The sequence below is a fragment of the Salvia hispanica genome, chromosome 2, assembly GCF_029641045.1.
Source record: "Salvia hispanica isolate PSC_SH4W2 chromosome 2, Shi_PSC_v1, whole genome shotgun sequence".
In the NCBI taxonomy this organism is placed as follows: Eukaryota; Viridiplantae; Streptophyta; class Magnoliopsida; order Lamiales; family Lamiaceae; genus Salvia; species Salvia hispanica.
In genome coordinates this window covers 52257796-52283126 of record NC_142693.1, presented here as the reverse complement: position 1 = coordinate 52283126, position 25331 = coordinate 52257796, and the positions used below count along the sequence as shown (strand labels likewise).

General features: G+C 36.1%; 3 protein-coding genes across 3 annotated transcripts; 2 read left to right on the top strand and 1 right to left on the bottom strand.

Moving 5' to 3' along the window:
* Positions 1 to 1517: 1517 nt before the first annotated feature.
* On the top strand, positions 1518 to 3914 carry LOC125196950 (putative serine/threonine-protein kinase PBL25). The gene is made up of 6 exons (XM_048095619.2): positions 1518 to 1609; positions 1848 to 2032; positions 2110 to 2333; positions 2423 to 2612; positions 2702 to 3093; positions 3449 to 3914. Exons 1-6 carry the CDS (start codon positions 1602 to 1604, stop codon positions 3770 to 3772), a joined length of 1323 nt encoding a protein of 440 aa, XP_047951576.1. The 5' UTR covers positions 1518 to 1601; the 3' UTR covers positions 3773 to 3914.
* Positions 3915 to 5633: 1719 nt separating this feature from the next.
* On the top strand, positions 5634 to 11710 carry LOC125196969 (ZIP metal ion transporter family). Its single transcript, XM_048095646.2, has 12 exons — positions 5634 to 6010; positions 6327 to 6385; positions 6542 to 6634; positions 6729 to 6818; positions 6930 to 7011; positions 8206 to 8261; positions 9098 to 9154; positions 10248 to 10288; positions 10575 to 10642; positions 10731 to 10787; positions 10873 to 10990; positions 11445 to 11710. Exons 1-12 carry the CDS (start codon positions 5938 to 5940, stop codon positions 11488 to 11490), a joined length of 840 nt encoding a protein of 279 aa, XP_047951603.1. The 5' UTR covers positions 5634 to 5937; the 3' UTR covers positions 11491 to 11710.
* An 834-nt stretch (positions 11711 to 12544) lies between these two features.
* LOC125214062 (ent-kaurene oxidase-like) lies at positions 12545 to 15419 on the bottom strand. Its single transcript, XM_048114935.2, has 8 exons — positions 15132 to 15419; positions 14642 to 14802; positions 14395 to 14556; positions 14175 to 14315; positions 13844 to 14098; positions 13448 to 13612; positions 13166 to 13360; positions 12545 to 12993 (listed from the first exon to the last, which is right to left on the bottom strand). Exons 1-8 carry the CDS (start codon positions 15271 to 15273, stop codon positions 12658 to 12660), a joined length of 1557 nt encoding a protein of 518 aa, XP_047970892.1. The 5' UTR covers positions 15274 to 15419; the 3' UTR covers positions 12545 to 12657.
* Between the last annotated feature and the right edge of the window lie 9912 nt (positions 15420 to 25331).

Here is a 25331-nt window from a genome sequence, read left to right as displayed (position 1 = left end):
AAGCATCTTTCATTTTGATTGGGCAAACTTATTTTGCTTTTCTTGTGTAGCAGTTTTTCTTACAATGCTATTATGTAGTCTTTCCTTGGGCCCTAAGTTCTTTTCGGGACGTTTTGAATAACCGTGAGCCCTTGTCTATTTAAACACCTTGGTTGACTCACAAATTGCGAGTGATGTCCCTTATTTCTTTTCCTATATCGAGTCATGACTCACTTGGTTTGAAATTTGTGTTTGCCCTCGTAACTTTGGACCTCTTGCTTGAGTAGTATTCTTCAAATTCATAAGAACGATATTTGATTTTATGAGCTTCCGTCATTGAACTTCATTCCTAAAGTTGTTTGTAGTTATGACCTTCAGTATGATCACATCTCCAGACCTGTTTTTCTTCAAAGGATGAAACATTCTTCTTGGAACTTTGGTTCACCCCTTTATTTTGTAACCATGTTTGTGGCAAGCTCTTTCTGGCAGAAGTGAAATTCTTTTTAGCTCGGTTTCACTACATATACTGTTTCACACCCAATGATTTTTCTTTCTTCAGCACCAAGTTAAGGCTATCATGTTCTCTTCTTCCTTAACGGTTCTGAAAAGTTCCAATCACTTTGAGTTGCCCTCAACAAACCCGTTGAACCATTACTAGTGCAACTTCATGACATCTGTCTATATTCCTAAATTCTGACGCGACTGATTGTTTTAGGCCTTGACATGTTTGATCAATAACCGCTGTCCGAATTTTTTGCAAATTTTGATCGGGCAGTCTGGTATGGAATTTGAGATTTCTAAAGCTTTTATTCACCTTACGATCTTACTTTCGCATTTGCGTTACTCCTTTTCGTTCGTTGTACTGAGACCCCTTTGAGACCACATTTTGAGATTCTATGGGGAATTCACACCTTTTATTATTTTATCTTGCACTGAGCCACTTCTACTCTTTTCTACCTTATTGCGTGAACCTACTTGTCCGTTCTATTTTCTTCCAAGTACCTTTCATCTTGTTGTGCAACTGCCCTATGTCTTTTCTTGCGCAACTGCCTTCCTCACAATGCTACTGTGTGATCATTCCTCGATACCCCTATCGTTGTTTTGTCTGACACGGGCGCATCGCATTCTTTCATATCTAAGTTGTGTGTGCATACCTTAAGCTCGCCTTCTAGAAAGTCTGAACATAGGATGATGGTGTCCTCACCAGTAGGAGGGATAGTAGAGATTTCCCGATTTTGCTCGAACGTAGAAATCGTACTAGGAGAAATCGATTTTGCCCGATTTTGGATCTCTATATTTTCGTTTAATTTTTATAAAATAGTAAATATAAATAAAAAATGTGAAGTTAATAGAATATTTTAATTTTTATAATTAGAATTAACATTTAGCCAAGCGAAATGGTTATTCAGAGGGATTTATTTTATAAAATATTTCTCGCAAATAATGCTATAAACTTGAATTGTCTAAATATAGAGCAGATGCCATCTTTTTAATTTATTTGCCATTGTAATTTTGTAACCATACTTCCTTCCCGTGTATCTCCATTTTCCTCGGAAAATGTGCAGAAAAAACAAAAGCATTTCTTCCTTTGTCATCACTCCTCCAAAACATGGCTTTTGGAAATGATCAGGTTTTTATTTCTCAAATTCTTTCATGCTACCCATATTTCCATCTTATTAATTTTGCATATATCATTTATACAATGTTAGGGTTTCCTTTCCAGAACATTTTAATTGTTACAGGCATAACCATGATTTAAATGGCTAATGATTCGAGGAATTGTTTTGTATTGATATGTCTATCTGCATATTTGTTGTGAAAGAAAAATGAATTAATAATTCTAATTTATTTGAATGAATTTTGATCAGGGAATGTTGCGTGCCTTTTGATATAAAGGCTGTAATAATGACATGTTTTTCTTGCTTCTCGACTCGAAGGAGAGCAGCAAAGAGGTACACAGAAAAGAAAAAAGGAGCATTCCCTCCATCCATTCCCCATCAAGACCCATCTCCACAGTCACACCGTAATTCTAGCTCCCAACAGCCATCCAATGGTAATTAACACCCACTATGTCATTTTCATTTTATTTGTTATCTTTGTTTCGAATTACGTATGTATACATATTTATAGAAAATCCAAGAAAGACAGCAGTAGAAGCTACAACTAACAAGACAACTACAAGCAGCGAAGGAAGAGAGAAGAACAATGTTGCAGGAGATAGCAACAATATTGCAGCTCAAACTTTCACTTTTAGGGAGTTGGCTGCAGCCACAAAAAATTTTAGGCAAGAATATTTGCTTGGTGAAGGTGGATTTGGTCGTGTTTACAAAGGTCGTCTCGACAAAACTGATCAGGTGATTTACTACAATATAACTATATTGTATATACATATATTTTCTTTGACAAATTGAGTTATTTACAACTGACACGCCTTTTAGTTCAGTTGGTAGCAGTTAAGCAACTTGATCGTAATGGGCTGCAAGGGAACCGGGAGTTTCTTGTTGAGGTTCTAATGTTGAGCTTTTTACACCATCAGAATCTGGTGAACCTAATTGGCTATTGTGCGGATGGCGAACAGAGACTTCTGGTGTATGAATATATGCAGTTGGGATCTCTGGAAGACCATCTTCTTGGTATGTTTATATACGTACATGACTATTATACTTTCTTGTCTTGTCTTGTCTTGTAAATGCATATTGAATTTAGGTTTAATTTGGTGCAGACCTACCCCCTAATCGGTCACCACTACCTTGGTTCACAAGGATGAAAATCGCATTACAAGCTGCCAAAGGTCTGGAGTATTTGCATGATAAGGCAAACCCTCCTGTGATCTACCGCGACCTGAAATCATCCAACATCTTGTTGGACAAAGACTACAACACCAAGTTGTCTGATTTTGGGCTCGCCAAGCTTGGACCTATTGGAGATAAGACTCATATATCTACAAGGGTTATGGGAACATATGGCTATTGTGCTCCTGAGTATCAACGCACAGGTCAGCTCACCGTCAAATCAGATGTATATAGCTTCGGTGTTGTTCTTTTGGAATTAATCACAGGAAAAAGAGCCATTGACAGCAGAAGGGGTCCCGAGCAACAAAATCTTGTGACATGGGTAAGGCCCCACCTCTAAATTCTACTCCCTCCGTCTTTGAAAAGTATGAACATTTGGTTTGAAACGGGTTTTAATGTATAATTGATAAAGAAAGAGAGAGATAAAATATAGTGTAAGTAGTGTTATTAGATAGTGGGCTCCACATCATTAGTAGTGTAGTGTAATAGTATAAGTTGTAAATAAAATAATAGGTTTGCGTAATGTGTTCTATTCCAAAATTAGAAGGTTCATACTTTTCGGGGACAAACTAATGAGGAAATAATTCATACTTTTTAGTGACAGAGGGAATACTATATATATTAATTCCTCTAAAACCAATATGTCTTACACATTCCATCTCTTTTGTGATCATAAGGCTGAAGCCATTTTCATGGAGCCGGGTAGATTCTCGGAACTGACAGATCCACTACTTAGAGGTGACTTCCCCAAGAAAAGCTTCAACCAAGCAGTTGCAATATCAGCCATGTGTCTTCAAGAAGATGAAACTATCCGCCCTTTGATCAGTGATGTAGTGACTGCGCTCGGTTGCCTTCCTTTGCAAGGGGATGAGGGATACTCCCGCCCTATTTCTCCCCCCTCACCCCATTTGACTAATGAAATCACGTCTAAAGAACGCGACAGAGCAGTTGCCGAAGCCATAGCATGGGGCTCCAAGTCTAGACATAATTGCGAAAATTAGTCTTATCAAGGTGATAAGGGTATCCGCTCAAGCATGATCAAATAGATTAGGCATTTGCCATGTCAGAATTTTAACATTGGTGTGTGTCTATATATATATATATATATGTGGTGTGTTATGTCTATATGAAATTTTTGTGACCATTAGTACTCATAGTCTTTTCCCATGATAAAATTAAGACTATAACTATTGTTATTAAAATACTACTGTAAATGTAAATTAAAAATTTATCACATAAGATAAAATTACAGTTAAATTAGAAAATTACATGTTGAGACGAGCATGTTTGCACAAAGCCTCCATCGTCCTTGGGCCATCAATTGTCTATCGCCGCTAGTTTGACGAAACAATCTATCCACCCTCATTGACCATCGATCTAAGACTAAAGGTCATCTATTGTTACTATTATTAAATTATTATTTGATAAAGTTAAAAGCAGCAAACCAATTATGCGATTGAGGAACTGATTTATAAGGAGATCCATCTAATGTTTAGAGAGCGTATTCATGTGGGCTGCGTGGCCTGTGTAATATGTTCTGGACTCTTGAGGATTTCTTCGCGGGGCGTGTGTAGATTGCGGTGACGAACCACATGGTTCTAGTTGTTTGTCCTGGACTGGGTAGATCATGAGCTGTTCTGGACTGATCGAATCATTCGTGGCTTGCTGAATACCTCGCGTGGTCTGAACTTGCTTTTTGGGTGAGATTTCGTTAACAACGTGTGCCTGACTCATTGACGGATCTTTTTGTGTCCCAAACTTCATCCTTTTGTCCATTTTGAGTCGAGCTGTAGCTTAAAAGATCAAACTTTGTACTAAAACTGAGTCTCAAAATCACTTAAAAAGTGCATAGAACCTAGGAAAAAGAGGTTAATGTTACGTGCATTGAAAATGCACATGCTGTGTGTAAACAAATTTTTTTTTCTGATCTTGTGAATATTTTCTTCGCTCTTCCCCAAAGTAGAAAAAAAACCATAATATAATTGCATTAATTATTGATTAATCAAGTACTTCCCTCATCTCACAAAGTTTGTCCCATTTTACCATTTTCGTCTATCTCACAAAATTTGTCTCACTTGGAATCTACCAACAAAAAAAAACATTAAATACACTTCTCAATCTCAATATGAGACCTTTATTCCACAACACACCTCCATTTAATATAAAGTCAAACAATTTCTTAAAACTGGCACCGAGTCAAACTGGGACAAACTTTGTTGGACGGATGGAGTATTACCCTATAGACATATACATTTAGGTATAAGAGCAACTCCAACCATTTACACTAAACTCAAACTCATGTTAGTATAAATGTCACATCAAATATGATTTACTCCAACAGTTTACACTAAACTCAAATTTAAAAGAATATTATCTATATTATGCTTTTTTACTCATAAATTTTTTTTTTAAAAATATTGGTTTTGGCTTAATGCAAACCTAAATATAGGTATTTTTTACTTAAAAATAAAAAAATGAGATTAATTTTTGCATTGAAGGGTAGTAGTGTTCATATCCATAATTGGAATTATGTCAAAAATAAAAGCAAATCACAGTCATTAGATCTTGTGACGTAACCGTTAGATTAATGCCACGTGTCATCTAATAATGTAGATCATGTAGTCTAATAATGTAGCTCGGCTAATAATGTAACGCTTTTAGTATTATAATGTAGTTCCGATATTATTACCACAACTATCCAATCTAAGAATCCAAGACCTGAAATGTGTTTTGATTTTTTTTATAAAATTTCACTTATTAATTATAGTGCATCCTTGAAACTAAATTACATATCACGATTAAAATTGTAGTGTATCTCATTGGAGATGCTTTGAAGTGCAATATTGGTATGGAATACTCATCAGTTATCGGACTCTAACTCCAAAGTCCAACCTACAATCAGTTTTTTAATGCAGGCAGCGGTTATGCCAAAGCATCGCACTTTGACTCACCCTTCAAAACAATCAATCCATTTCTTTCCCTCAACGGCAGTTCATGACTGAGGATTAACCCCCAATCAAGGGATTTCTTTGTCCCTTCCCTTCCCCCCCTTTTTTCAATACATAAATTCGGTTTTCCTGTAGCCTTTAGCTTCTATAACCCTTACTCCTTCCTGTTCAATTTGTGTTTCAAAATTCGACAAGCTTGAACTGCGTATTTGGGAAGTATGGGTTTAATGGATTCACAGGTTTTGGTTGCGCTTGCACTTTCCCTCCTGGGTGGTTTCAGCACCTCCATTGGTGAGTGAAAGTTTGTCAACTTCACCTAAGGATTTGTATGTTCTGTGACCTAAAATTTAATTAATTTGATAAGGATTGCCGATTCCTTTTCATTCTAGACTACATTTGTTACCTTTTCTTTTCTTCTTTCTGCTTATGTATCTCTAGTCTCTGGCAATTGGCATCAATTGCGTCTAGTTTCAACCTGCAATTCACCGGTTAAAATGGAGTTTCTATGAGTATTTATTGTGTGTTCAAGTGTATGAGTTTTGGTTTCTATTATTTGGCATCAGCCGTGACACAGAGTTAATGCTTCACCAGTTTCGTTTCTCAACAGGAGCACTTTTTGTTGTCCTTAGTGAGACTCCAAATCTAAAGACTCTTGGCCTTTTACAAGTAAGCTCAACAATATGAGGCGATACTGTATTGTTTTATGTTAAGTTCGGGTAAAATTATAGTTTCGACATGCTAATGGACACCTGTGTTCTGATTGCTTTATAGATTTTAGTTGGAATTAGCTTGTTTTGTAATTTTGAGGATGGCCTTTGATAGGGTTTTGCTGCTGGGCTGATGTTGAGCATATCTTTCTTAGACTTGGCTCATAATGCCATTAATTCCATTGGCTTCTTAAAGGGAAATCTCTGGGTATGGTCTCTCTATAATGATATAATCATTATTAAGTAATCTTGTTTCTGTTTGTTATCTAATCTCCTTGATTGCTGGTAAATTGGCCTCTTAGTTCTATGCAGGTGTAATTTTCTTTGCGGTGATCGCCAATTTCATCCCCGAACCAAAGCTTGCACCTGTTCCACATCAGGAGAAAAATAAGGTTCTTTTTAAAATGTGTCATAATTGACAACCAACCAGACTTGAAGTATCTACTGGATCTGAATCATCTGATTATTTGTTTTTTGAAGAGTCATTTTGTGCCTTAAAACAGAAAAATGGGGATGAACGGAACAAAGATATCATGAAGAAGCATCGACGTCAAGTCTTGTTTAGTGGAATCATCACTGCCGTAGGTGAGCTAGTTCTCTGGATTTTTCAATCATGTCTAGATCTTTAATAATCTCAATTTGGCTGCATTATTTATGCTAAATTGTCAAAACCTTCGATGGTTGATTGACTTGTTGTTTTCCATAAACCCCCAAACACGTAACAGGACTGTAATAACTACTACAAAAATTAACAAAAGCTAAAAACACTCATATATCTCGATTAATGGGAGAAACAATAGAAGAGTGACCAAAAGAAAACCATCCTATATATCAAAGCCAAGATCAGCCATCTTGTCTGCTGCTTGATTGCCTTCTTTGTAAATGTGAGAGACCCAGAAGTTCATAAACATAAAATCTGAAGCAATCTACACCAATGAGCTTTGAATCTCCAAGAAACCATTGTCAAACATGAAGTAATAAGATTTACGACATACATGGAATCAGCTTCAAGCCACACAGAATTCCAACCACGACATTGACATATCTTTATAGCTAATGTTAGGCACACCTTATGCCATGTTAAGTTTAAGATCTGTTTTGGTCTTGCAGTTTGATTGTTAAACAGTCATGGATATTACTTATTAGGAGTTCATGGTTCCAGACCTTTCTTGGGGATTGTGGTTAGAAATTAAAATGAGAGCCTTTGAGCATAAATAAGATTTAGAGAAGGTGTGGGATAGAGATAAGTTTAGAGGTTCTTGGTGTGCATCAAATACCGTGATCTTGAGGGATTTTTGTGTATTAGAATATCAATAGAGATATGAGACATTTGTGTTAGGTTGACCGTAACTTGACTTTTGGGTTTTTCATCCCTTTTGTAATGGCTTCATTTTTATTTTCTTATATAAAACATGGACTGCATAAACTTGGACACTATCTGGTAATGCTTTTCCCATACGCTATTTGGTTCTCTGAAGACATCATTTCTGCCAACTTTGTTATCAATTAGTAGTATCCAAGTTAGACATTCATAATCATATCACCACACTAATTATAAATAACATTTCAAGATATATACATATTTCTCTTTAGCTATTACAGTTGTAAGCTTATTATTGTTTTTCCTTTGTCATGCCATCGTATGATTACAATATCAAAAATTCAGTATTGATGCTTGTTAGGTTTTATTAAGTTGAAGAGTTATCTGCTTGGTTCATTTGATTATTTATAATTTCTCTTAAAGATGGAATCTCTTTGATCCAATTTTTGTTTTTCCAGGTATAAGTTTGCACAATTTTCCTGAGGGAATGGCAGTGTTCCTTGGATCAATGAAGGTGGCGAATTGTTTTATAAGATATTTATATGCTGTGAATGTAGCTTTTTCTATTACAAAGCAGCAATTTGAGTTCACTATAGTGTGCACAGTGGGATACAAATCAAACTTTTTTGAAGCTGGAGGTTTTGTAAGTGAAAGCATGATTTAGAGATAATTTTTGGAAAAAGCTGAAAGTTGGGTACATAAACTAAACTATGATTAACCACCCATTTTAGTTCCAAGAAGGACAACATTCTTCATTTTCAATCTGAAAAACATGTATAGAGAATTAAGGTGGAACTGTGGAAGTTCATCAGAGAAATGTTGAAATCTCATGTGGATAAAACTGATGACCCAGGGAAAAAAGAAAAGAGCTGGGAAACCACATGATGCAAGCAGTTATTTTGTTTCTTTTATAGTTTACCCTTTGTTTGGAGTCAGTTTTTTCAGGTAATAGTTATTAGTATTGGTTATGCCCTAGAGTAAATAAAATAGTCCCTGTCCTCTAAGAAGTGGATGGACCTTGTCCAGGACCTTGGTTATTTTGAGCTATCTAGGTCCTTGGCAATTTTTAGTCGGCGTCCAGATGCTTGGGCAGGAGAAATATCCGTGGGATCATGTTCCTGTTCATTCAGTTCAAAAGTTTCTCTTTGTTCAAGTTTTCTCCGTGCCCTTTGAAATCTCTGGAGCAATGTTTTTTTGTTCATTAAGTTGTTTGCATATATTAGTTTCTTTTTGGTTCATATTGCCTCTGTGCCCTTTAAATCTATCAATATGAGGGATTGTTGGGTGTTGATTTTGAAAGACCTTATACTCTTTCTTACAGTTTCCAATTTCTATGTTTATATCTCTCAGGGTCTTCGTGTTGGTCTGAACTTGGCACTAGCTATTTCCTTGCACAATATTCCTGAGGTATCTTCTCAGTGCCTAGTTATAGATGCCTTTTGCTTTGATGTGAAATATCCTGAATGGATGTGCTGCACCACTAGTGATGTAGCCTCTAGAATATATATTGAGATGTTTTATGTTAGCTTTATTTGTGTATGCCTAAATGTTTTAGTATTTGCAGTGAGTACCTCTGCTGAGTGCTGCCAGCATAAATTTAAATTGGATGCCTGTATGCAAGTTACCAAAATATTGATAGCCTTAAATATAAGCTTGAAATAAGAGCTTATTTACTCTGCAGCAGCTCCTCCATTGGTTTCTTTCTTGGTTTCAAACTCTGTATCTGGGAGCTGGAATTCTTTTTCTTACTTATCTGGTATAGCCTTGGTATTTTTATATTATACAGAACAATATTAATCAAATTTTACGGACACCATCTCTTATACCATGCTCATGATCCAAGAGCCCCATCTATAAGAGTTACAGTCTCACCAGATCGAGAATCCACTTTGATCATACTAAGAGCTTGGAAACCTTGATCCTTTGGCTTTATAATCTACCAAGAACCTTGGCACCATGAGCACCAAAAGACCTTGCTCAATTGTCTTGTTATGTGCTTCAGCAAGTGAAAATCTCTGCAAAGAGAATTCAACTCACGAGGCAAATGCCAATTTGATATGAAATTCAAGTTTGATTTCATACACAAGCACAAGCCTTTTTAATGGCTGAAAATTACTGTTTAGATGGCTACATGCATGCACATAACTTAGGAATATCAAAACGAATATTTTGACCATAATTATAACACATGAGTAGAGGATACTCCATGGTTGGGATCGCTCTTCCACTTGTCTCTTATCCCAGCTAGTTATACATAATGTCTTCCTTGATTTGTGTATCTTACCATGCTTCTATTCGGTCCACCTTGCATGATATATGTATCTTTATTGCTTGCATTGGGCTGCTGGGTTCCATTCCTTTTGATCTTCATATTTGGTTTTTTATCTGGTAGGAGCAGTTGATTATGATGATGCTATTTAGAATTAAGCTTCAAGTCTGGCATATATTGATCATACGATAATGCCTTGTAACTTGTTTAACATTTTATATTGGTGTGCAGGGTGTTGCTGTTGCACTTCCTATTTATTTTGCCACAAAGAGGTACAAGCCCTCCATGGTATCGTTTGAATATAACCGAATAATTTAGTATGTGAAATAATTTGGGCTTATCTATTGATTAACAAATGGTAGAACCTGAAGTTGTTTGTTATCCATGCTACTTTGTTATCTTGATCTGTAGGATTGCAGTTCATCTATATCAATATGTAGTCTATTCTCATTTGGCAGCCTATAAAACAATGCAATATTGTCATATCTAACTCACTTACAGCTGTTTAGCTATTTTTGAGAAAGTTATATTAAATATTTTGTGCTTGCTATATATCAGCAAATGGCAGGCGTTCAAGCTGGCTACTCTTTCTGGTTTTGCTGAACCTCTTGGTGTAATTGTTGTAGGTCTGACCTCTACTTTGAGTTTTTGGTATAAATTTAGAATGCCAAGACTTTCTGATGTCATACGCTTCTTGCTTTTAATCATTTGCAGCTTATCTATTTCCCAGCAGCCTGAATCCTGAAATACTTGAGGGCCTTCTTGCATCAGGTTTACTCTTTAAATCTTTTTTACAAAAGCTAAGATTTTCTAATCTGACATGTTTGTGGATGCATTTGTATTGCTTTGCTTGAAGTTGGTGGAGTGATGGCTTTTCTTACCTTGCATGAAATGCTGCCTTTGGCAATTGAGTACAGTGGACAAAAACGAGCAGTAAAGGCTGTTTTTGTTGGGATGGCTTTCATGTCAGCAAGGTATTGTAAAAGCATTTTCATGCAAATTTATCAAATCTTGATTCGGTTGCCTGTAGTATCTTTGACCTGTTTCTTTTGGTTGGTTTAAGCTGATTTTATAATGTTCTTAAAAATCTGTATCGAGCAGAAATCACTAGTAAGAGTAAGGTTTTCGAAAACGCTCTATTTCATCTGACCATACACCCTCTCGGAACACTAGAAAATGGTGTATGTGAGTCTGCTAGAGTTAGAAAGAAGGAAAAGAGATGATATTGAATGATGATGGTGGACTGATTCATTTAGTTCGGGGAAGGGGGCTGGAGAAAGATTTGCTTTCTCTTTCGTTTCCCATATCGGAGTGATCTCAGGATAATGCTTTCTTTGTTCAATTGGTTATAGATATGATATCCTATTTTTATCTCTGACCCTTGTACATGTGCTCGTCCATTTACCCTTGTTTGTTTTGGAACTGCAGCCTATATTTTCTTGAATTGAGCTTGCCATCAGAAGTGAGCTTGTAGTTATCGCCATCAAGGGTTTTCGTTCCCTGAAATTGCAGTCACGCGATTTCTCAACGTTTCATACATGGTGGTAACACGATTGGTTAATATTTGTAACAGGAAAACAGATATACATACAGACACACGACTCTTAAATATGGATGTTAGTAGAAATGTATTCTTCATTTAAATTCTGAATTCTTCATTTATTATTTGGAGAAAAGTATTATTTCCATTTAAAGGAGTATGATTTTATTATTTATTTATTTAAATGAGTTTGATTGGTGGTAGACAAGATGTTAGCAGAAAACAATTTCGATGATGGAAAAACTAAGGGAAAAAATCTTTAAAATTTCATTTTATCAATGCTATGGTTATTTATTTTGAAATCCAAGATATTACTAGTTATTGTGGAAAAAGAGTAATATACAAGTGGAACTTATATTCAATTAAATTTTTTCCACTAACTTTATTTTAACCTTTCTTAAAATTCGTGCCTTTAAAAGATGAGACTTGACATTTCATTTAAAATCCTAAACCCATAGGGAGAGAGAGTATTAGTTAAAAAAGGTCCTATAATATGATAGAAAGAGCTAATAAGCTAATATATAAAACTGGTCCTCTACATTTCCTTAGTATTAGCTTTTGATAAAATAATACTCCCTCTGTCCCATTAAAAATGCAACGTTTTCCTTTTTTGGTTGTCCCATTAAAAATGAAACGTTTCCTAAAATGGAAACAACTCTATCTCTACTTTTTCATCTCTCTTATTTTACTCTCTCTTCATTAACTCACAAAACAACACTACATAAAATCCCGTGCCGATTCCCAAATGTTGCATTTTAAGTGGGACGGAGGGAGTATATTTTAATCTATATATTTAACAGGTTTTTAATTAACAATCTTTGAGACTTTGACAAGATTAATGAGTTATTTATTCTCACATACTTTTTCTTCGTTCTCTGTTCACAATTATACTATTTTTTCTTTCATACTTTACTTTCTCACCACTTAACTCATTAAATATCAATTTTTCATATCTCGTGTAAAAAGAAGAGCATGGCTTATGGCCGGGTAGAGGAAGTAGTTATTATATTAAAAAAATATAAATAGTACACCAAAATTCATAATTTTTCATTATGAATTATAAGTTCGCTTAAGAAGCAACAACACAAGAGTTATCGGAATCTATGAGATACTCATTCGTTCCCTGATCAGTCTTGGCTTTACAATGGTTTGCAAAGGATGAAGCTTATGAGTTGTTAGACCCAAAGTGTCGACATTCGCTTCTTCTCCCTCCCCGAGTCGCCACTCGAACTCTTGCACCAATCTTCCAATTGCTATACAAGTAATTGTCATTGCTTGAAGAGCTCCAGCACACACTCTCTTCCCCCCTCCAAACGCCATCGTCTTGTGCAGCTCCGTCGTGTCATCCTTACCCGAGACAAACCTCTCCGGCCTCCACTCTTCCGGGCAATCCCACACATTCTGGTCCATGTGACATCCATATATGTTTATAGCAATCTGCAAAGGAGATTCATTGTCATAACTTGTACATGAACATAAATTCAATAATAGACGCAACTCAGTTTGTAAGACACTTTCCTCTTACCACACTAAATTCAATAAACTATACAGTGTGTACACATCTTGGAATAAAAACAACATTCAGTCATGTGTCACGGTAATAACAAACCTCGCTGCCTTCAGGTATGTTATACCCTCCCAACTGCGTTTCTTCGTGCACGTATCGCAGGGGGACTATTGGAACAGGACTGTGCTTTCGCAGCGTTTCATGGAAAACTGCGGCCAAGTATGGAAGTCGGCATAGCTTCTCCTCACTGAGTGGGTCGAATCCGCAGGCATTTTGGATTTCAGACAACAAGTAGTTCTGCTTTGTTGGAAATAACAAAACTAGTGTAGTTGTTGGAAATACCGACATACTTATAAACTAGTAAATCATAGTTAGCAAGATCACCTGTCTATTTGGATCTTTAGAAAGTTCATACATGGCCCATTCCACGGTAACTAATGTCGTGTCTGATGCTTCGATGATGTCTTCCCACAGAAGCATCAGTATTTGCTGCTCCGATAATGTGTCTGCAGCTTCGGATAACAGGTAATCTAGATAGCAGTTTATCACCTGTAGAGTCGTATATTATTAAATAGTACTCCCTCTTTCAGTCTCTTCTACATTATTCTCTCTCTTACTTTACTTTCTCTCCACTTTGACTATTTATTATTATTTCCCGAGACACGTGTGAAAAAAATGTGTCATATGAAATGGAACAGTGACACAAAATGGAACATAGCAATTAATAAACTTTAACATCAAATGTTGGAATAAGAAATGTGTCACATGATCGCAGAATACCTTGCCAGAAGCAATACGTTTACTCTGGTGCTCAATGAGGGCCTTCATCACAGCCTCCCTGTGGAAATGCATCTGCTGAAGTTTGTTTTCGAAGTGTTGGTTAGGAATCCACTTGAGATAGGGGAAGAAATCCCTCCAGTCCACATCAATGGCACCTTCCATAGGGTCCACTACGAGTATCTTGAACATCTCTTGTCTTGACAAGGTAGTGCCTAGTTCCGCCACATAAATGGATTCAACGTCTTCTCCAATCGCCTACGTATTAAACAGAGGGACTATGATATTTCATGTTTTGTAAAAACATCCATTGAGAGTAGGTAGATAGATTCACCTGTTTCATTGCTAATCCGAAGAGTTCAGACTGAAATATTTTCCTGAAGTTTACTGCTTCAGAAGGATACAGTTTTGCATGAGCATGAAACTGGTCACAGATGTTATTTATCATGGCATCCCTATGGACACGGTGCCGTTTCTGCAGTAACAAGCATGATTATTAATGTTAGTTAGTCTCCTCTACCGTGTACATATATGTAGCCGTTTAGCAGCCCAACCTGAGCATTAGGTCCAAGAGTACACGCAAGCAAATGGCGTTTGGCCGCCTTGTAAAATTCGTTGTAATCACTCGTTGCAACCATACTTTTATCAGAAGTGAGGATCTTCAAAGCATTTGACAGCTTTCTAGTTGAGATGGATGAGTATTTTGTAACCATAGCCTAAAAGCAAGGCATACAAATCATGTATAGATTATTTCATGCTAAATATTGAAGAAACATAGAAATGAAGGAGAAAGAAATTGACCTCTTTTGCAACATCATTAGAGTTGAGCACAACCATGGTGTTGGAGCCTGCCCTTATGGAATATATGGGACCGTATTTGTGAGACCATTTGGTGAAAGTCTTGTGGGGCTTCTTCTCTTTTAGTTGTAATAAATTTCCAACTATTGGTAAGCCTGGTATCTCTGCATCAAAACACACATTCTTTATGATTGGGCTGTCCAAGATACATACTACTACCGATACTACTATCGGATAGTGATAAAATGCAAACTCTTTATATTTTACAAACTCATAACTATGATTTGGACCGTTCAAAATGTCAACTGATGGCAAAATAACAGCAACAAAAAATGTTTGTGTTGACAATGTGTTGACATTTTTTACTGCTGTTATTTTGCCATGTTGATATTTCTAAAGGTTCAGATCATAGTTTGAAGTTTGTACAATATTTAGAATTTGCATTTAATTATATCACTACTACTATATCTATATGTGCTGACAACAAGATTACCAGGCAGAGGAGGGAAGCTGGAAGATTTCTTCCTATGATCTTTGACATACTCTCTGAGGAAAAACAAAGTGATTCCGCCGATAGCCACCGCAGGTCCGCCAATCGTAGCCGGAAGAGCTTGAAGATTAAGCAATATATCCATATGTAGTAATGCAAATAAAAACCGAAAAATTAGACTTGTGATTATTGTGTTTTACAGCCTGATATATATACAAAATTATAGATTCGAAATATGGCTGCAACAATTATGCTCAAGAGGAAAACGCCAAGAATAAATAGAATCCAAAAACAGGTCACATTCAGAGGATTGCAATTATGTCTTCACTTGTTCTATCCACAAGCGAGTTGGGTAGCTCGTGCATTCTTAGCTGTTTCTGAAACAAATTAAACTTTTTTTTTTAAAAGTAGTGATTTAGAGACCATAATACCCCTATGGCTTTTTGCAATAAGTATAATTTATATCTCGACTAATACTTCCTCCGTCCACAAACAATAGATTTATTGTTGTTCGGCACGGATTTTAATGTAGAATTGGTAAAGTAAGAGAGATGATGAGAAAAAGTAGGTAAAGTAAGAGAGATAGGGAGAAAAAGTGAGTAAAGTATGAGAGAGAAGAAAAAGTGGGAAAAATATGAGAGATAAATTTTTCATTATTAGAAAGTGATCTATTTTTTGTGGACGGAGGGAGTATATCCTTTATAAAGTAATAATGGATGATTCTAATTTAGGGAATTTTAATGTGAAGAAAATTTCAGTTAATATAATAAGTTAAAGTGATATCTAATAATGCAACTACATATTTTTTCATTTTCTCTTTATATTTTTATTCGTATTTTTTTAGTATGTACTATTCTACAATTTTGTACTACAATCTTTCTCCTTTTTAAAAATTTTAAGAATTAAAAACTAAATATTTAAAAACTAAAAATTAAAATCAAAATTAGAAAATTCTTATAATTAAAAGTGTGAAACTCAATTATTATTAATATACTAAGTATCATATACCAAATAATAATTTATTGCATGATGAATTAAGATAAGACTCTAGTACTACTATATTTTATAAAAAGAGTAAATATAAACTATGAAGCTTTAAAATATTTAATGAATGAGTTAAAATTATATGTAACAATTTTTGGTTGAGGTTCGCAGTAATGTTCCAAAATCAAGACTTCAAAGAATTTAATATTTTGGAAAGTAAAGAATTATGAAATTCGTAAACTTAAAATCGTAAATTCAATTAATATTAATAAATCATATACTATCAATTTTTAGTTGCATATATGAATTGAGCCAATAACGCTATTTTATATAAAAAAAATGTTAACTAATATTTTTAAGATATAAATACACAAGTTAAGATCATATGATTATAATTTTTGATCGATGTCCAATTGTAACGTTCCAAAAAACTAGACATTCAAAGATATTAAAATTTTGGAACATAAATAATAAAAATCAAAATTATGAATTCTTAAAATCAAAATCGTAACCTCATTTAGAATTAATAAAATCATATATCAAATATAAATGTGTTCGCATGTTATATTGAACTGAGCTAAAAATTCTAATATTTTATAACAAAAAATATTAATTTATTTAATAAATATTAAATAGATGAACTAAAAACATGTCATTATTTTTCTATAAAGGCATAACTGTAACATTCCAAAGAGTTCAGAATTTAAAGAAATTATAGTTTCAGAAAGCAAAGAATTCAAATGAGTAAAAATTATGAAATTCATAAATTGAAATCGTAAACTCAATTAGTATTAACATATCGTACATCAAATTTTAATTTGTTTCATAAATTGAGCTAAAAGCTCTATTATTTAAAGAAAAGCAAATATATTAATTATATAACTTAAAATATTAAATAAATGAGTTATGATTATTTTTATGGTAGAGTTTTGAACGTGAACTCCAAAAATTTAGAATCAAGTTATTATAAGTTTGGATAAAATAATACTTCATCCGTCTCTGAAAATTTGTCACCTATTTCCTTTTTCGCCTGTTCCTAAAAATTTGTCACTTTTTCCTTTTACCATTTTTGGTAGTACACCCCACATTCCACTAACTCATTCCCCCTCACATTTGATTTTAAAACTAATATATAAAAGTATGACCCACATGCCACTAACTTTTTCAATTCACTTTCTATTACATTTCTTAAAATCCATGCCGGATCTAATGATGACGAATTTTAGGGAACGGAGGGGGTAGTATTTATTAAAAACTGCTCTAGAAGCTACATAGTAAAATGGCTTAGATTAGGAGTATTGTGATTTATATAGAAAATATTAATTAATAAAAAAACAATACAAAGAGAATTGATCAGGCATATTATAAATTCTACTATGAGATAAATATTATGTGAATGAGTTGTTTTATTGTTATAAAAAAAGTTAGAATTGAGAATCAAATATGACAAAATTTGTCTATGGACAGAGGGAAATGAATAGATCAAATCGGATTTTTAATTTACATAAAGAATTTTAATTTGGGAAGAAACAAAGCAAAGGGAATTTATCAAATGCGTATTGTAATTTCTATGTGATAAATTGATGTAAATGATTTTTTTATAATTATTATAGAAAATCAATATTGAGAAAATTGGAAAAGAGATATTTTGTTGATAGAGAATTATATTTGGAGTAGAAGAAAATTATAATTCATTAATAAAAGAATTACTCCCACCGTCACCGATTAAGAGTCACACTTTTCCATTTCGATCCGTCGCCAATTAAGAGTCACACTTCATTTTTACTATAAATAGTAAGTAGGTCTCACATTCCACTAACTCAATTCACTCATATTTTATTATAAAACCAATATAAAAAATGGGTCCCACATTCCACTAACTTTTTCACCAACTTTTCTTTATATTTCTTAAAACTCGTGTCGGGTCAAAGTATGACTCTTAATCGGGGACGGAGGGAGTATAATTGAAGAAGAAGAAAGTGATAATATATTGATAGGCATATAAATAGAGAAGAGGAGAGAGAACTTGACAATTAATGAAATAAAAATCTTTGAAATCTATAACTATTTAAAGTAGCATTTGTGTGGATATCACCAAACTGCCACTATGATGCATTTAGCGGGAAACGCATTTATTGGATGAAAAATATTGAATTAGAAATTATTAATAAAACAAATGATTTTACTGAAGTGGAATACATGAAATGCTCTTACAAAAATGTTTTCTATATCCGAGGCATATTATTACTGAAAGGTAATGGAAACGCATCAGAGATAGTATATAGATGGACTCTGTTTATCTTCCCAAAAATTTATTGTTGAGAATCAAAACATCATTATTGGGTGAAATGGCTGTCCAGTCCAATAGAAAGACAATAGCTTACTAAAGAAGTTTAACAATTATAAATACTGCTATAGCACTTACAAGAGCTAGCATATTTCAATAAAAAATTGAATCTTGAAGATGTGAAGAAAGTGGTACTCCAAACAGCCGGACCGGCTGTGGTGGTCGGCTGTGGTGAAGCAGGGGAGAGGGGCGAAGCAGGGCAGTAGATGACAAGGCAGGCGGAAGGAGTGCCTACGGGGAAGGGCGGAACAAGCGCCGGCGAGGAAGGTTGGAACGAGCGCCGGCGAGGCAGGCTGGGGTGCCGACGACTCAGGGAGGAACAAGCGCTGGCGAGAGACGAGGCAAACCGGACCGGGGGCGAGGAAGGCGGCGGACGGCGACGCAGCGCCGGGCAGAGTGTCGGTAAGAGGGCGGAAGTAGCGCCGGCGAGGCAGGGCGGTGGTTGTGGCGGGTGAAGTGATTTCTGCAGATTTGGGAGAGATAGAGAGAAGCGAAGGCCTAATTTTGTATAGGGTTTAATGAAATACTATCAGTTTACCTTTTGTTTGGGATTTTATTGTATTTAGATTTAGATTTAGATTTAGATTTAAGATTAGATTTTTCTATGCCCAGACATGTAGTATAATAATGTTATTCAATATAACATTGGGGAGTGATCAATTGCTAACTAATTGGTAATCCCAAACTAAGACTAAATCTTAGCCATTAGATTAAAAGATCTAGTGGTTGAAATAATGTCCCATGGATTATAATTTTAATTAAGAAAATTAATAAATAAGATTTGAGGGTATTAATGTCAATTCTCTCTCATTAAAATCGTCTTAAAACTTTAAATTTATGTAACTCTCTCGATTTAAATTATTTTTCCGCAAAAAATATATCAAATTAAAGATAGTTTTATAAGGATTCCAACAAGATCTCAATTGCATATGTTCCGACGACGTTCGGATGATGAAATTTGATATTTTTTATTTTAGTTTTCGTAAATGTTGATAAGCAGATTTTTATCAACAAATACATCAAAAAATCTCAATAAAACCATGTAAAAATCTCAATAAAACAATGTAAAAATCTCAATAAATATGTGTTGATATTTTCTTGTACTAGTGTTGATATTTGTAATACACTATGTTGATATAAAAAAACATTCACGAAAATTACCATATGATAACATAATGACGATATTACCCTTTTGTTGATATTTTGTCTACTATGTATTGAGATTCGTAAGATTTAATCTCATCCACTCATTTTAAAATCTAAGAGTGGAGATTTGATCTAAATTTTAGATAAGGGTGCTATAAACATTAAAATATGACCCAGACAACATCTATATATTATGTAGTAGTACACGCTTAAAAATGGACTATATATAATGTTGTTATTCAATATTAGTTCTTCTTTGATTTCTTTATTTTGTTGTTATTAGTCTTTTTTATTATTGTATTTTTTAAACATGAGTTTTTATGATTTCTAATTTATGGGATTTTGTAAAATATGTTTCTTAAAAATTACTGTAACTTATTTTTAGTTAAGTAATTAAATTTATATATTAATTTTTTTAATATTTTATACTCCATTATTTTTTCGTATATTTTATATTTATATTTAATATTCAAGCTATATGGAGTACTGTATACTTGCTTCCTACTGCCTTCCCATTTTTTTTTCTTTTTTCTTTTTTCTTTTATTAATTTTCTAATTATACAGTACTCCTTCCGTCCCATTTAAGTGATAATATTCCACCCTAAATGACACATTTTTCTTAAAATATAAACATCTCTCTCTACTTTTTCTTCATTCTTACTTTATTTTTTCACTTAACTCATAACATAACATTATATAAAATCACGTGTCGAAAAACAAATTAATGCACCACATAGGGTCGGAGGGAGTAGTAGCTATATATTCTTCATCACATATTCATCTCTTTGTTTGAAATTGAGAGAAGAGATTGGAGTAGAATACTTTCTGTCGTGTTTTATTTCTGTTCATTCTTCTCCTTAATATAGGATTCAATACAATGTATTTTCAGTAAAGAATAACCTATTTTTAGACTAAATGATAATGTATCAATTACAATATTTTCTCCTAATTTTCTTCTTTCTTCACTTATTAATTGCTTGACTTTGGGATATTTGACACTCCCCCTCAAGTTGACCAACGGCATCCCCAATACTCAACTTGCTCAAGACTTCTTTGAACAATTTAGGGTTCACTGCCTTTGTGAGTATATCAGCCAATTGATCTTCTGACCTTAAATATGGTAGTTCAACGATGTCTCCTTCAATCTTCTCTTTGATAAAATGACGATCAACTTCCACATGTTTAGTCATATCGTGTTGGACTGGATTTTTAGAGATGCTTATGGATGCTTTGTTGTCACAGAATAATTGACTTTTCTGAGTAGGTGGAAATCCTATTTCTATAAGCAGACGCCTTAACCACAATATCTCAGTCAATCCACTCTTGATTCCGCGATATTCAGCTTCTGCACTTGATAAAGCTACCACCTTCTGTTTTTTACTTTTCCAAGTGACTAAGTTACCTCCAACAAAGGTAAAGTATCCTCCAGTAGATATTCGATCTATAGGATTACTTGCGCTCAGCAGCCAAGCGCTTCTCTTCAGCCTCAGTCGTTTTGGGGACATCTCCCCCTGCCCCTTCCCTTCGACCACCAAAATCCAGTTCCCTAGGCCGTGTGGGCTCATCCACCTCATCCAGTATACTTCTCTGCCTCGTTCTCCTCCTGATCAGTCTTTCTTCCACCGGTGTTTCCTCACTATCTAGTTCATTTACAAGATCAACAATGGTTTGTAGCCCACCGCTATCCGGCTCCACATTCTCAATAGGGGTTTCCCCCTCATCATCAACTACAAGGGTTTACCCCTCAGTACCAGTAACAGGGGTTTCCCCCTCAGCATCAACAACAAGGGTTTCCCCCTCAGTAACTACAACAGGGGTTTCCCCCTCAACACATTTTTTCGGGGTGTCCCCCTCAACATCAACAATAATATCCACCTCCTTATCAACAATAGTATCAGAATTCTTACCCGTCATAACGTCATCCTCCTTAGCAATTTCAGTATCACTACCAACACCATACTCTGCCAAAATGTCCTCCCCCGTACTCGTTCCTGCTTTGCTCCATCTCTCCGCTCTTTCCGCTTCCTCCATAACCTGCTCCACCGTATATTCAACCTCTGCATGTGGTGGATTTGTCGCGGTGATTGCGGCAGGAGGCACGTTTTCTTCACACGTGGCCACCGGTAGGGGTTTTGTGGACGTAGATGATATTTCCTGGGTAGTGGTCGTCTCTCTCGGGCCGGACGGTCGGGGTGGAATGTTCAGGGGAGTGAGTTGCGACGCCTCTTTTTTTTATGCGTAATGTTTCTGCCATATTGGCGAAAGCATCGCTCGCCTTTTCCTCTGGCTTCAACGTTGACAGAAAGTCCCTAATGATCTTCTCTGTTTCGGTGACGTTCATCGGTGAACGTGCGGTCGCCGAGGGTGTGGCAGATGCTACCCTTGTAGTCGGAGTTTCTGGCACTGTGGCAAACGTCGATTGTTGAGCCTCTGAATCTTGAGGCCGTTGTAGTGACGGGCCGGTCGTAGATTTGACCGGTTGTGAGTTCTTTCGCCGGCTTTTGTGAGGTGTTGGTCGATTCTCCATGGATCTGGGTGATTCCCGATGGTCGGCGGTGGTTCTTGGTGGTATGTGGTGGCTTGTAGTGGTGAATCGTCGGTACTGCACTTTAACGAAAAGAGAAAGAAAATAAGGGTTTGTGAGAGAAATGATTGGGGAATGAGATTAATGAATTTTTAGGGAATTATTGGAAAGAAGAGACAAAATGGAAATAAAAATAAAAATAAAATTAAAAGGAAAAGAAAAGAAAAAGGAGGGGAACGGTTCGGTGCTGACGTCGTGCTTCAGAAACTGTACAATTCCCAATCCCATCCAAATTTCGAATTTCAAATTTTGAATTTTTAATAACTTCCCCCGGTTTTTCCAAAAACTTCTCCCTCTTTTTTAAAACTGTCAAGGAATGCCTTCTCTCAAACCCACTTCAACAAAAAAAAAAAAAAACGAGACATCTATCACCCAGGTCAAGCAAATCAAACAGTTTCCTAGGGTAGGTTGATGTTTCAAAAATATTTTTGGAAAATTAAGAATTTTTTTACTTTGTTTTGATTTTTTTCTTTTTGAAATATTTACAAAATTGCGTAGGTAATCTTGGGATTGAGTTGGCCAGTGTCTAAACTATCTACCTGACCAAACAGATATCCCGAAGATTACCCCGCACTTGACCGACTAAGCAAAAGAAGAAAATAGACGTAGTGGAATTTCTTCCACTACGCACATTTCTAAGTTATCTCTAAAAATTATTACCCTATGACCGTCACCAGAAAATGGACTGAGTTAGAATTTTCTCCCTGAATTTCTACTGCACCGTTAGCTCGCAAACCCACGATCGTATATGGTCCGATCCACATAGATTTGAGCTTTCCTGGCATTAGCTTGAGGCGATATTGAAAAAGGAGTACTTTCTGACCAACTTTCAATTCCTTGACCTGGAGGTTCCGATCATGCCATAATTTTGTTTTTTCCTTATACCACATCGCAGCATCGTATGACTCCAGTCTTAGCTCTTCCAGCTCTTGAAGTTGCAATTTCCTCTCTTTTTCGCAGGCCTGGGGCTTCACATTCATTTCTTTAATTGCCCAATATGCTTTATGTTCCACCTCGACCGGGAGATGGCACATCTTTCCAAATACAAGTCTGTAAGGCGACATCCCAATAGGAGTCTTGAATGCAGTTCTGTAGACCCACAAGGCATCATCAATCCTCTTGCTCCAGTCTTTTCTTTATGGATTGACGGTCTTCTCCAAGATAGCTTTAATTTCTCTGTTTGAGATTTCTGTCTGCCCATTTACCTGGGGGTGGTAAGGAGTAGAAATTCGATGGTGGACACCGTACTTCCTCATCAAGGCCTCTATTGTTCTGTTGCAAAAATGAGTTCCTTGGTCTGAGATAACGGCTCTGGGCATTCCATACGGGTTAAATATGTTGGCCTTCAGAAATTTCGCTACTTCCTTCGATTCACAGGTGCTAGGAGCCTTGGCCTCGATCCACTTCGAAACATAGTCAATGACAACCAGTATGTAAGTGTTCCCATGAGAAGACGGAAATGGACGCATGAAGTCCATTCCCCACACATCAAAAATTTCACACACAATTATGGGTATCTGCGGCATCTCATCTCTTGCAGATATTCCCCCAGTCTGTTGGCATCTAATACAATTCCGGCATAACTCGTAAGCATCCTTGTTTAGCGTGGGCCAGTAAAACCCGCTATTTAAAACCTTTCGTGCTGTTTTTATAGCCCCAAAATTACCACCACATGCCAGTGTGTGGCAGTGGTTTAGCACATCTCTCTACTCCCATTCGGGGATACATCTCCTGATTACTTGGTCCGACCCCATTTTCCAAAGGTACGGATCGTCCCAGAATTAATATTTAGCTTCGCTCTTGAGCTTCATTCTCTGGGCACGGGAGATTTCTGGAGCACCTGGTAATTTACCTGTGACCAGGTAATTTGCAAGGTCTGCAAACAACGGTTCTTCAGTCAACTTACCTTTTCCCTTGTTTGTTTCTCCTGGGCCGGTTAAGGCTAAAACTGTCGCCCAACTAATAAGTCTAGCATGTTTCAGTACAAGGTATAGGTGTTCCTCTGGAAATGCATCTAGTACCTCTTCATCATTTTCCTCTAGGAGTATCCTGCTGAGGTGATCAACCACTCTGTTCTCAGTTCCTTTTTTTTATCTCGGACCTCCCAATCAAATTCTTGAAGCAGCAGGACCCAGCGAATTAGCCTCGGCTTCGATTCCTTCTTGGCTAATAAGTATTTGATGGCTGCGTGATCTGTGAATACAATCACCTTCGACCCTAGAAGATATGGCCTAAACTTCTCGAAAGAGTACACCACGGCCAACATTTCTTTTTCTGTATTGTCATAATTTTTCTGGGCCTGGTTAAGGGTCTTCGAAGCGTAGAAAATCATGTAGCTCTTTCCATCGATCTTATTCCCTAGCACTGTTCCAACAGCAAAGTCACTCGCATCACACATTACTTCAAAAGGATAGTTCGAGTCTGGGGCTCGAATTATGGGTGTTGAAATGAGCTTGCCCTTTTAGAAGTTGGAAAGCCTCTTGACACGCCTCGTCAAAGACAAACTCGACATCATTTTGTAGCAGTCGGGTAAGAGGTTGTGGAATCCTTGCGAAATCTTCAATGAACCTTCTGCAGAACCTTTTGGTTTGTTGGATGCGGCAGCTTTGAGATTATGTCGACCTTCGCCTTATCTACTTGAATTCCTCTCTCAGACACCACATGACCCAGGACAATCCCGTCTGGCACTATGAAGTGGAATTTTTTTAAATTTAGAACCAGGTTCTTTTCCTCGCATCTTTTCAACACTACATCCAGATGCCTTAGGCAGGATTCAAACGAATTTCCATACACCATAAAGTCATCCATGAAGATATCGGTGCATTCTTCCAACAAATCTAAGAAGATGCTCATCATACACCGTTGGAAAGTCCCAAGGGCGTTGCCTATAAGCGTATGTACCAAAGGGGCACGTAAAGGTAGTCTTTTCTTGGTCCTCTGGATTAACCTATATATGAAAGTAGCCTCTATATTCATCAAGGAAAGAGAAGTACTCCTTTCTCGCCAACCTCTCTGGCATCTGATCAATAAAGGGCAGGGGAAAGTGATCCTTTCGTGTGGCTGTATTTAGTTTCCTATAGTCGATGCACATGCGCCATCGCGTGACTAGCCTTGTGGGCACCAACTCATTTTTCTCGTTCTT